Raw genomic sequence first — 13,347 nt, 5'->3', positions numbered from 1 at the left:
TTCTTGTATTTCAAGAAAAGAAGATATACCCAAGTGAATTTAAAACTGCAAGGTCCTTTGGGGAGTCAGTAAGCCAACAACATAAGTTGCTTGTGCTTGACATCAACTATAAAGCGAGCTAAATCAAAATATCGAAAAGGAACATGTAACGTTACAAACGTCACATCTTTGCTATTTTATTTTTAAATAATTATTTTATTCTATTTTCTTTAATATTTCATTAATCATTATCTTCTGTATTCGTTTTAACTTGTTTCCCGTTAAAAACTTGTTTGGCGCCCGTTCTATAGGCCACTCTCTTTTCATCTAAGTCATACTGAATATACTTCATAATCTTACATTCTAGCATCTGATCTAATCTTGTGTTCCATAGTCGTTATTTCAAATTTCATGTTCTGTGTTGTCCGTTGCACTGTCATGTCAGTGACACTTCATCTCCGCCGCTAACAAACTGAAAATGGTAAAAACGACTTATTTAAAGACATGCAATTTAAATATTAGCTTCATTTTATTTCAACACTTATTCTCTTAAGGTATTTTTATTCTTATCATATTCATTACAATCATTATATTCCTACATGCATACCTAGCTTTTTATAATAGTCCAAGTAATGAAGCTTAAGATAGGACAAAACCTCTCAATTTTTACAGAATGGATCGATTTGCTTGAAAATTTGAGAATAAGTAGTGGATAGTTCAAGGATCAAAATCTATATAAGGCTCAAAGGCGCTTTTACCATGGGGGTGGTTTCCACCCCATCTCGGTGGTGGAATTTTTTTATTTTATTTTGACTGTAAAAGTTGGTAAAAACATTCATTCTAAGCAAAAAACGTTTCATACATTTTTTTTGATAAAATTAATTGTTTTCGATTTATTCGCTATCAAAATTGTTAGTTTTATATTGAGAAAATCAATGATTTTAATCAGTTTTCTGCTAATAACGCTTAAAGTTTTCGTTTTATCAAAACAACTTTACTAAACAAAAATTTACCTTTTCAAAAAATAAACTAAACCGTTTTTTTATTTTCTTTAAGACCGATAGTAATCGAGCTATACTTTATTATATGTTAGCCCTTCTTCGTCAAATGCTAAATATTGTAGTTTCAAAGGCAAAAGACGGGAAAACTATGCATTTTTTGAGGATAACTTGTTCAAACTAATTTAAAGTATTTAAAAATATCTATCTCCTGAAATAAAAAATAATCTCTAGCTCAAAAATTAAGTGACTTATAATAAAAAGAATGTCAGTCGCTATTTTTTTCAGAGAAAAAATGATCGGAAACATCCCCCTACTCACCACCTTAATTAAAATTAGTCATTGACCTTATTTGGTCTTCTTTATTTATGTATTATTAATAGGTTCTAGAAGATTGACTGGCTTAGAATGTTTAGTTTAAAAAAAAATGAAGTTAAAAGCGAATAACGAATTTTTGTAGTTTGGCAAAAAATGCCCATTTCTTCAGAATAGAAAGATTAGCATCAAAGGTACGAAAAAATATTTTAATATAAAATTGTAGCTTATTTAATTCTCAAGAACTTGGTTTGCAAAAATGTTTTCTACGGTAGAAATGGAGTGAGCTATTGATAATTAAAACTTGTAATAACATGCCAAAACCACCTTTACCAACACATTTATAGTCACCTCTTTTTGCTACTGACGACTTTAAAAGGATTTAATATTAACAGTCTTATAGATCTTGTAAAAACCTACAAAATTCTGTTCTACCAAACTCTCTAGGATAAAAAATAAAAAAGTTACGGTTAAAAAATCAATATATTTTTTTGAAAAAAAAAGGGAGAACTCCATTTGGAAGAATGATAATCTAAGTTAGCAGTGTTTTTAGTCATTGGCCTTATTCATTCTTCTTTATTTTTGTAGTATTAATAGATTTCAGAAGCTTGACTGGCTTAGAATGATTAGTTTTTAGAAAACTGGAGTTAAAAGCGAATAAGGAATTTTTGTAGTTTGGTAAAAATGCCATTTTCTTCAGAATAGAAAGATTAGCATCAGAGATACGAAAAAATGTTACAATATGAAATTGTAGGTTATTTAATTTCCAAGAACTTGGTTTGAAGAAATTTTTTCTACGGCAAAAATTTAGTGAATCGTAAATGAGTATAATTTCGAAAAACATTTATTTTGTCAATATAAAACTAACACTTTCGATAACAAATAAATCGAAAACTATTAATTTTATCAAAAAAATGTATAGATCATTTTTTGCTTAAAATGAATATTTTTATCAACTTTTGAGGCCAAAATATAACAAAAAGTTTCCATCCCCCGAGATGGGGTGGCAACCACCCCCATGGTAAAAGCGCTTTTCGGCATCATATAGATTTTGATTCTTGGACTATCCACTGCTTATTCTCAAATTTTCAATCAAATCGATCCATTCTGTAAAAATTGCGAGGTGACAAGCTTCGGTTCCTGGACTATAACAGTTTTTATAATATTTTTTTCTCTAACCTCCAAATGTCCAACCATGTGTTTGGTTTCTATATTTCTTTTCATCTATTAATATGCTTGTAGTAATCAAATTTTAACTAGTAGTATCAATCTTAATTCCATTTAATTTATTCTTGTCATCTGCTAATCTTTCGGACGATTATTTCTTAAAAGAATGGCAGACTTGGCACATTTTGGTTTCTACTTATTGACTTTGATATGTGTTTTATTATTCTCTAGTTTTTGGGATAAATATCACCTTCCTCCCTTCGGGAGCTTCAAGCCTCATCGCCGGTGATGCTAAGAAAAGGCAGGACTTCATGGACGCATCGCAAATAGACTGCAGCGACCAACACCACCAGTAAACTAGAGCTGCACTGACCTGAGGCCTACCATCTAGCCCAGATCAAGAGAAGTCAACAGCAGTACCATTCAACATCAAGAAGTTACCATCGAACCAGATACCAAAAGCCATAAGTATTATCCAGAAATTGTTAGTTTTTGGCAAGAATTTGAATATATTTGTTAATGCATTTAATAAGTCATATTTTTATTATATCTTTATTGAACAATAAAACATTGTTAAAACATTGTTTTGTTTACTTCCATTCTAAATTTTCAGAGTTCATATCTAAGATTAGGACAAGACGAACACACACCTTGAGAGAGACCGAGCTAAGCTAGGGTATGCGATAACTACCTTAGTTGATTGGAGTATTATTTTCGGATAGTATTTCAATCGGTTGGGGTGGTCTATCGCTTTCTTTGTTTCAAACACAAAAAATGAAGTGGTGGATAATAAAAGATGAAAACGAAGATCTTTTCAGGGCAAAAATAATAGAACAAATGTGTTGGACCATGAAAGGAAGTCCTAATATAATTTGGAGGAAGATGGCCAGTATCATTAGAGATACTGATATTGAAATATTTAAATAACGCCAAGAAAAAGTTCGAGATTAAAGAGACCTGGTAATGGCCAAACGAAGTTGAAGAAAAATTAAGGGTAAGGGAAAATTGTATAAACAGTGACAAGAAAATAGGTCGGATACACATATTTACAACTATGTCGTCAAAAAGGAAGCGAAAGCAGAAGCGTATACAAATCTATATGATCAACGTCAAAATGGCCAAAAATAGTGCAAAGAAACCAAAATATTTTAATCAGATCAGATGTATCCGAGATCAAAATAAAAAATCACTAAAATAACAAATGGGAAAGTGGTTCAAGTATTTAAAAAAATAAAGGTAATGCAGTCGGACCAGAGGATATCTTTGGGAAATGTGCGACAGCAGGAGAGATAGAAACAAGTTGGCTGACAGGTTTATTTAATAGAATTTGCAAGTGGGACAAATGCCAGACGAATGGAGAAGAAGTATATTAGTACTTGTCTACAAAAACAAGGGAGATATGCAACAAACTGAGCGGCCATAGAACTACTTAGTTACACCATAAATATAAGGGAAAGAGTAATAAATTGATAGACGGATACGTGAAGAAAACTAAATATCTGATAATCAGTTTGGCGTTATGCAGGGCAGTTCAATAATAAATGCAATTTATTATAACGCTGTTGATGGAAACATACAGGAGTTAAGAAATAAACTGTCTTTGAATTTTTTTTAATAAAGGTCAATTTTTCCTTTAGCGTACTATTCATATTTGTTCAGATATAATTAAGTTATGTAATTTTATCAGTATCAATTTTCCTCAAAACAAACATTTGCAGTGTTAGCATTTGACCTTTTAATTTTTTATATTAAAACATATTTATCTATATTTTACTAAGACTTAACCAAAATATATTTATGTTAAATTTTTATTGGATTTAAATAAGAAATAAACAAGATGTGCATATATAAACAGATCTCTTCTTGAGTTATGTAAGCTTTGATTCTTTCTCGGTAATTAGTGAACATCTTGGCAATACAATGTGAGTATCTATGACATTATTTCATAATTTTATATAATACTATGATAATAGAGGTATTCTCGTCCTTTATTGGAAATATAAATATGTATTAGCAATAATTTAGCACAATTCTTTTCTTTACAATTTCTACTTATCCTCTATAACAGGAGGAATAGGTTGCAACTGAAGGAAGTCCATTCCTGTCAAAGAGAGGCTGGCAGTATACCCTGTTACTTGGATGTCATATCCAGTAAAAAAGTTGCTTGATCTATTTTTAGCATAACTTGATTTCTTGATGGAAACTTTTTAAAACTTTGAGCGGAGCTTCGAAAGAAATTATTTGCCTCATCCACTGTTCTTTGTTTCCTTTGCTCGTTTTTGATTTTTGATTATTCCAGTATGATCTCACTCTCATTAAGCTGTTCCTTATTCTTCGGTTTTCTTTTTTTATTTTTGCAAGAAGCATTATTTTCCAGTAGGATCTCACGGGCTTCCAATTCTATACGTCTCTATTTCTTCTATCATTAACGACTGATAATCGCTACAATTAGTTTCTTCAAGCTGATTGATCTATAACTTCGGTCTGAATAGGGCCAATTTTTTTGTGCTCTTGATCTGAAAAGAAAAGCTATCAAAGCAGTTGAAAAACATAGAAAGAGCGCCTACGTAAACAAACAGGTAAAAAATGTCTACCAATAAGTTAAGAAATCCAGAGCAACTGAAAAGATTAATACGGAGTATTGCAGAAACAAACAAGGTTTACTTGTAGGAGAAACTACAGAAAATGTAACAGACGGGCGGAATGCTGCGAAGATCTGTGGAACAGACCAAAAGGAACTAGATGAATCCGAGGACAATGAGAATTGGAAGAAAGATGAAGATGGGATGTGCCAGGAACCAACTCAACAACCAACTGGCTTACTTATAAGTCTCGCTCCAAGACCTCCAATAAGTAAAGATTGTTGTTTACATAAAATATAGAACTACTTTCACTTACATTTTTAGGAAATTTGATATCGTCAGGCAAAAGTATCAGTTCACAAAATGACAAAAAATGCGATTTTCAAAAATCAGGTTCTTTTTAAACATCTGTATCTTTGAATCTACTAGATGAAGTTTAATTTACAATTGATCGATAGAAAAGTATTTAAAAACACTTTCATTTGCCTCTTTATACATTTTTTGGTCGTTTAGATAAATATTGACAATTAGTTGAAAATTATTCTATCAAAAAGTTGACATTATAGCAACAAGATGAGACCTTGTACGCTAAAATCGGTCCACTGCGCTCAGAGATATAGCTCTTCAAAAGCGGCTATTTTTGACCCACTCGAGGGGCATATCTCAGGTCCAGTGTCTAGAGGGCTAAAAATAGCTATAGGCTACTTTTTAAGGTTCAATAATATACCAAAAATTTGGTAAAAATCCGCGGAGCGCTCCCCTACAAAAGCGGTCGAAAAGTAAAAATATTGCTTTATATATATTATATATTACTTTCACAAAATATGTTTTCAGGTTGAAGCTACTTATCTTTGGACTATTCTGCCTTCATGCGGTCCTAGCTGATGAAGTCAACAAATGTAGAGTCGAGACCCAAGAAATATTCGATAATACTGATATATACTGCAACAACTTAAAATTAGATGATAAGGAATTGCCCCTAGATGGACCAGTACCACAGACCAAGATTGTCCATGTAAATTTCTTGCATTGTACCGGAAAAATCGACGAAAACTCATTTCCTAAACTAAGAGGGGTATTGACATCAATGAATATCAGTAAGTAGAGAGCATAAAAGCCATTTTTGTACCATTTCTTTCAGACCACTTTTTTCAAATGCCGAAAGCGTATAGCCTTTCCGAGATAATTGAGGTGTTCCATACTTAAAAATCATTTTGTAGATTGAGACTTCATATTCACATTCATTCACATCACATGAGATTTCAGATATTATACAAACCATCGAAAACATCTACTTTCATAATCGAATACAGGCAAAGATAAATGGAAAACTAACACAGTTTATACCAGTACAAAGCGGAGTCAGACAAGGTGGCTCATTAAGCCCACTGCTCTTTCATATAATAATGGACGAAATAATAGAAGCAGTAAGTAAAGGTCATGGTTATAGAATGGGAACAAAGAAATCCAAATATTATGTTATGCAGACGACGCCGCATTAATCGCCGAGACAGAAGATGATCTCCAAAGATTAACACACATCTTCAATACAACAGCCAAGAAATACAATATGATAATACCAGCAGAAAAAACCAAATGTATCAAATGTATGACAACATCTAAATACAATGAAAATAATAAAGCAGGAAGCAAGGTTTAGCTATCTGGGAACAGGTATAACTAGTTACGGAGATGTTAAAGAAGAAGTAAGACAACAAAGCTTAAAAGCAAGTAAAGCGGATGGATCTCTTAATGACACAATCTGGAAGAACAAACACTTAAGACAAGACACAAAAGTAAGAATCTATAAAGCAGCAATTAGACATATATTGACATACACGGCGGAGACAAGTCCTGACACATCTAAAACGAGACGATTACTAGAAACAACAGAGATGAAAATACGTCGACAAATAACAAGGAAAAGTCTGTTGGATAGGGAGAGAAGCGAAAACATAAGAAGAGCATGCAATGTAGATGACATAAGTGGATGGGCGACAAAACGGAAATAGGAGTGGAACGAACACATTAGTAGAATAATGGCAGAGGATATGATAGTACGAATAGCACGAGATAAGTCACCAAACGGACGAAGAAGTACAGTAAAACCTCCGTTAACCGAAATAATTGGGGGGGGGGGGCGTTTCGGATAACAAGAATTTCGGTTAAAAATAACATTGTTTTTTTGTATTCTTCTTGTATCATATTACATAGTCTTCTTGGTCAAAGTTGGCATTAAAAAATACTATGAGGTGATTTCATATATTTAATTCCTCTCTTTAGTTGTATAAAAGTAATGTTGACAAATTAACATCGAATTGTTTCCATTTTGAGATAAAAATTTCCTTTTTATTGACAAAATTATTAAAAATGCCAGCCGTTTCGGTTAAACGATGTTTCGGTTAAAAAGGTTTCGGTTAACGGAAGTTTTACTGTATTGGCAGACCAAGAAAAATATGGTGCGATAATTTAAACAATTTCGGAGGCTAATATTAAAGAAGAAAAGGCTTTAAAGCCTACGTACAAGAAAGAAAAAGAAGAAAAAGAAGAAGAAGAAGAAGAAGAAGAAAAAGAAGAAGAAGAAGAGAGTTTACAGATGCTGCAGTGATTTTAAATCATTTGTAAACTCCAAAATCATTATTATTTCGCTCATTCAATTTTTGAAATTTTGCAACATGAATTGCAGCATGAAAGGACATGATTTCCTTCAGTTTTAAAATTGGTTTCAAGAGGGTATAGTCAGTTCTCTAAACTCAGACACAACTGGCTAGTGATTTTATTAGGTAATTTTATTGTTTTTCGCCAATTTTGCCAAAATTGGCAAAATTACTAACTAGTAATTATTAACTATTTAGTAATTATTTTTTGCCAATTTTACCATATTGGCAAAATTATTTACTAAAATCACTAGCCAGTTGTGTCTGAGTTTAGAGAACCGACTATAGCTTCAAATTTCAAAATCAATGTTTTTCGTATCAAAAAAGTGCATATTTTCTGTAAAAATTATAAATATTTTTTTTTATTTTAGATGGAGGAGATTTGGAAAAGTTTGTCCTGCCGGAAATGCCAAAATTAACATATCTAGAAATAGGTGACTCAAAAATCCCCTCTCTGAATGGAGCACTTAAAAATGCCAAAAATTTGGAAAGTGCTTCGTTTAGAAAAGATACTTTTGAGATCAAGGAAGGAGATTTGGATGGTTTGGAAAAACTGGAGAGCTTCAGAAGTACCAAAGTGAAAGTACAATTGACAAAAAGGCTGTTGCAGGATCTCAGGAAATTAGAAACGTTAATGGTGACAAAGGGTCGCTTAGAAAAAGTTCCTAGTGATGCTTTCCAGAACAATCAAGGTAACTTGATATTATTAATAACTATTTACCTAAAGCAGTGGGCTTATTATTGCATATATTTAGTATTTTGGGTATATTTCTATCAGTTGTTAAAAGATTTTGAAGATCTATCGTTCCAATGTTTATTATTTCGAATCAAGTCAGGTTTTTTCTTATGTAAATAATAATTTAGATCTTCCGTGGAAATGTAAACATGATTTTAAGAAATTGCTATCTTGGTTCCTATTGGTCATAGAAAGTTCTTTTTTAAATAGTGTCTTTGCACCATTTTTCAGAGAGCCTACTTAAAAGTACTTCATCATCATTATTCTCTTTGCCATTATCCCTACGCGGGGTCGGCTTCTCCAATTTCATTTCTCCATAAGTTTGTATCTTGGATCATATCAACATCATTCCCCTTTACAGATATGTCCTGACTAAACGTCTCCCCCAGGTCTTCCTCTTCTACTTCTTCCAGGAACTTAGTGCCATCGAGATTAACTAAGCATCGAGCCTTAGTGCAATGATACTTTCACATGAAATTTATCAGTCTCTCCCACCCCTGTCCTAGTTGTTACTCCCTCACACATACCTCTCACAATATTTACATATTCCTCAGGGATTCCTTTGTTATTGAGTGCCCACCACAGAAGAGTGAGATGTCTAGGAATATAGCGTTGCAGTATTTATTTTCTTCAAGATTTTTTGATATTTCATTTATCATTCGATGGAGTTGTGTAGTGGAGTGATTTTCTCGAAAACCAAACTGATGTTTTGGTAGTAATGTTATAGTAGGTCTGGATGCCGCATAAGAAAAAAAGTTGAATAATAGCAAGCTGAAATTATAGCTTAACGGTGTCTAGTCGGACAAACTTTGATATATGGGAACACTGGAACAGGGGAAGTTTTAATGGTGGAACAGGTTAAAAATTTGGAACGTCAGACTACGAAAACGTAAGATGCATTTTGTCGGATAGAACTTTCAATTAATTTGTTACCCTTTTATTAAACTCTCATGCAAAAATCAGACTACTATTACTAACAAACATGATTCCTGTTATTTGACATGTTCTTCGTGTTCCTCTCAGTAAAATGCTCAGTTGGTGGTAAACATGAGTCTGATTTTTGCATGAGAGTTTAATGAAAGGGCAACAAATCAATTGGAAGTTCTGTCCGACAAAATAGATGTGTCGTTTTCGTGGTCTGACCGTTCCAAATTTTTAACCTGTTCCACCATTAAAACTTCCCCTGTTCCAGTGTTCCCATATATCAAAGTTTGTTCGAATAGACACCGTTGAACTATTAACAAATTTTCAGCTTGCTATTAATCAATTTTTTTTTCTTATGCGGGATCCAGACCTATAGGAATTTATGATCTGCGTATATCCTTTGTAGCAGCAGTATTTCAAAAATATTGCTTACGGTTAGGAGTAGACTGATGAGTCGATAAGATGTTACTTCATTGAGCTCTTTTCCTGTCTCAAGGATCATAATGATTTCAGTGAATTCTCATATAGCAGATAGCTATTAGCATAGTAATGGTCTTGCAAATAAGTTTTTTTTTTATTTATTTAGCTAATGCCTCGACAACTAATGGCCATTGGCATGGTAGGTACGGTGACTTTTTGCAGTTAGGTACCTAGTGTCATATCTAGTGTGTGTGTTGAGTAAGTGTCTTGTTACTTTGCAAAGTCGACGTCATTGTCTTTGCAAAGAGACGCTAATTGTATCCGAACGTCTGCGGTCCCTCCGGTGAGTACCGATCCCACAAGGACATAAACTATTTTCATTTATTAATTTATAATAAACGAAAACTCCCTGACCCTTGTGAGATTCGAACTCACGACCATTCGGACCTTTCGATCCAAAGGTAGGCGCTCTTACCACTGAGCCAGCAAATAAGTTGTTTTAGTATATGTGACGAGAATATTTTTACTTGTGACGAGATTAAATCATAACCTGGGGCCTCTCGTGAATTAAGTTTGTTTATTTCTTTCTTGAATTCTGTAGGAGTAAAACTCATGATTGGAAGAAACATTTGACATGCTGCGCGCTAACAGTCCTTCCACTTCTTCATCAGGGTCTGCTGGCTCGGTTTGAAGTACTAAAATTTGCGAATAAATATCCTTTTGTTTTAGAAATAACGATCTTAGAATTGGATGATTCTTCCATAACAACAATTGAACCTGGAACTTTTGACAATCTCCAAAAATTAGATCGGCTCGACCTCAGATCCACAGGCCTCCAAAGTCCCTTCGACGTAAACTTAACAAAAGACTTAAAGAAACTCAATTCGTTGGGTATTCCCGCAAGAAGTGTTAAAGGGCTGGACTTAAAAAAGTTGTTAGACAATTGCCCGAAGTTGTTCGTCTTCAGTTTCAAGAAGAATGATGCGTCATGTCCCGAAGTGAAAGCTTTATTTGAAGAAGTTAAGAAAAGTGGAAGATTCATGGGTGTATCTTATATAAGTGCTGACAGCAGCAAAACTTGTTAACATATACAAAACTGGATAATAAATAACTGCTAAAAATTATAAAAGGTTTTTTTAAGATTGTGTTTTTTTCATCTTTTCAGTGAGCCTACCTATAAGTGCTAGACATAGAAAAATCAAAGCTATTATAAAGATTTATAAGCTAAAAAGTCATTTTCAAACGATTTTTTTATCCGGTTCGAAAGACCATGAACAAGATTGAATTGTATTGTGCTTAATAATAACTAATAGACTTGGTTTGACGACTATATTGATAAACATGAGTGAATCACACCTAATGTCTAGAGACGAACTGAGTTCTTTTGCTGGTCTAGAAGAGGAGTGAAGGACAACACAAATCAGGGACGAAGCTTCACAAGTGCTCGAACAAACTTCAAGCTTTTCATCATGTGGCATCCAGCGTCGGTTTTACACTTTTGGTAGTCATCTCATGTTATCCAAATTTCCTAAAACTCAAACTTTTAGAAAAGAAAAAATTGACTCATGAGTATCTTTCTGTTTTAGAAATAAACTTCTTAATGTTGGAGGATACTTCCATAACATCGATCGAACCCGGAACTTTTGACGGACTCCAAAAATTAGATCAGCTCGACCTTAGAACCACAGGTCTCCAAGGTCCTTTCGACGTAAACCTAACAAAAGGATTAAAGAAACTTAATTCGTTGGGTATTCCAGCTCGAACTGTCAAAGGGCTGGATTTGAAGAAGTTGTTAGATAACTGCCCAAAGCTGTTCACCTTCAGTTTTAACCGCAATGATGAATCTTGTCCCGAAGTGAAAGCTTTATTTGAGGAAGTTAAGAAAAGTGGAAGATTCATGGGTGTGGCTTATATAAGTGTTGACCAAAATAAAACTTGTTAACAGATGTACACCTGGATAATAAATTACAAAATTATAAATTGAAATTAAGTGATACTCTTAACCTAATCTCCCTTTTTACCATTCATCATCATCACCCAGCCTTCTGCGTACAAATTTGAACATTAGCTTCACCTAATGTGTAGGTGGAAGCATTTTTAAAGCATTTGTGGCTATACCTTAGAAAATCCCGTGGACTGACCAGTGACCAGGTCACAAATGCGGAAGTCATCAGATCAGAAAAATGAAGAACCGAGAGGAACTGAAAAAATATTTGGAACGTGAGGTACAGGAAGAAGAAGAAGAACATCCTGGTTAAAAATTCTCAAAACCTGGTTCAACACAACATCTGTGCAGCTTTTCCGCGTTGCTGCAGATAAAGAGAAAATTGCCATGGTGATCGCCAACATTCGTCACGGATAAGCACATCAAGAAGAAGAATGTGTAAGTGGTTGATCTTATTTTCATAGTCATTCACAATTATTTGTGAAAACTTGAAATCTATTTTTTTTTCCAAAAACACCTAAGCGGGGTTTTGGCTATTTACAATTAGTCACAAAAGAAAAGCCTAACGAGCGATTTTTTCCTGTTAACAATTTTAAAATTAATGTTTGAGTCATCCTGAATTAGGCCTGAATCCCGCGTCCTGGATAAATACCAGTCTGTTTTTTGCATGAGATTTTAATGAAATGGTAACAAATCAATTGGAAGTTCAGTCCGACAAAATACATGGAACGTTTTCATAGTCTGACGTTTCAATTTTTAAGCTGTTCCACAATTAAAACTTCCTCTGCCCAGTGTCCCCGTACAAGCTTCTTCTTGGCCATCTTGGCTCTACAACTCTACAACCCTGGAGGTCGTGTTTACTAGTTTCCTCCAGTCTTGCCGATCTTGTGCAATTTTATATAGCCTTTGTTTTAGCTGCATTTGAGAGCAATTTTAACGTAAGCGTCGCTAGGGAGTAATACACTCCATTTCCTGGCATGATTCTAGTTGCTGCATCTCTTTCATAACTGTTTTCGGCTGTAATCATTGCTTTCAAATATTGACAACTTCAAAATTGTATTCATTTATCGAAATGATTTATCTAATTCTTTGTCTTGGATTTTTGGTAACTACTATGTACTATGTCTTATCTTCGTTGACCTTAAGGCCAATTTCCTTGGCCTCGCTTGCGAAAAGGGTAAAAACTTCTTTCACACATCTGGTGGATAGCGGAATTGTGTCGATATTGTCAGCAAAAGATAATAGCATTCTCTGGGTACTCATTTTTTAATTCTGGTTATGTTTTCTAACTGCATGTTCTAAAGCGAAGTTGAATAGCAAATAGCTGATACGTACCCATGAATTCTGCACAAACTACAGGTTTCTGAGTAATATCGTTGATTGAAATTTTAATATGGGTACATCAACGGTAACCCCCAATACATCAATCAACGGTAATATTAATTTTCACCATTACCGTTCACAATTTTTGGACTCAAAAAAAGATGCAAAAAAAGTTGATCACTCCTACCCCCAAAATTTCACCTAAATCCATCGCCTCCCTAGGGGGGGGGGGGATGGAAAACATCGATTTACCAAGATTCTGTAGGTCATAGAAAACAATGTTTCAAACAAGAAATATAGT

At 33.8% G+C, this 13,347-nt stretch overlaps 2 protein-coding genes across 7 annotated transcripts in view; one reads left to right on the top strand and one right to left on the bottom strand.

Moving 5' to 3' along the window:
* The window catches only part of LOC114333597 (protein sickie), an 823,608-nt gene that overhangs the window by 677,753 nt on the left and 132,508 nt on the right, over window positions 1-13,347 (bottom strand). The gene's annotated exons all lie outside the window — the stretch shown is intronic.
* On the top strand, window positions 4,235-11,764 carry LOC114333629 (slit homolog 1 protein). 3 transcript variants are annotated; one of them, XM_050651217.1, is made up of 5 exons: window positions 4,235-4,381; window positions 5,876-6,138; window positions 8,070-8,390; window positions 10,508-10,618; window positions 11,476-11,764. In XM_050651217.1, coding segments are annotated over exons 1-5 (942 nt in total). In that variant the 5' UTR covers window positions 4,235-4,379; the 3' UTR covers window positions 11,721-11,764. The 3 variants fall into 3 exon arrangements, with proteins under 3 accessions (XP_050507174.1, XP_028139367.2, XP_028139360.2); XM_028283566.2 differs by lacking the exon at window positions 10,508-10,618 and having other exon boundaries at window positions 11,365-11,764; XM_028283559.2 differs by lacking the exon at window positions 11,476-11,764 and having other exon boundaries at window positions 4,236-4,381; window positions 10,508-10,907.

The sequence above is a fragment of the Diabrotica virgifera genome, chromosome 5 (genome assembly GCF_917563875.1).
Source record: "Diabrotica virgifera virgifera chromosome 5, PGI_DIABVI_V3a".
Classification (NCBI taxonomy): Eukaryota; Metazoa; Arthropoda; class Insecta; order Coleoptera; family Chrysomelidae; genus Diabrotica; species Diabrotica virgifera.
Note: the sequence above shows the minus strand (reverse complement) of the source record. Positions and strands in the feature narration are given on the sequence as shown.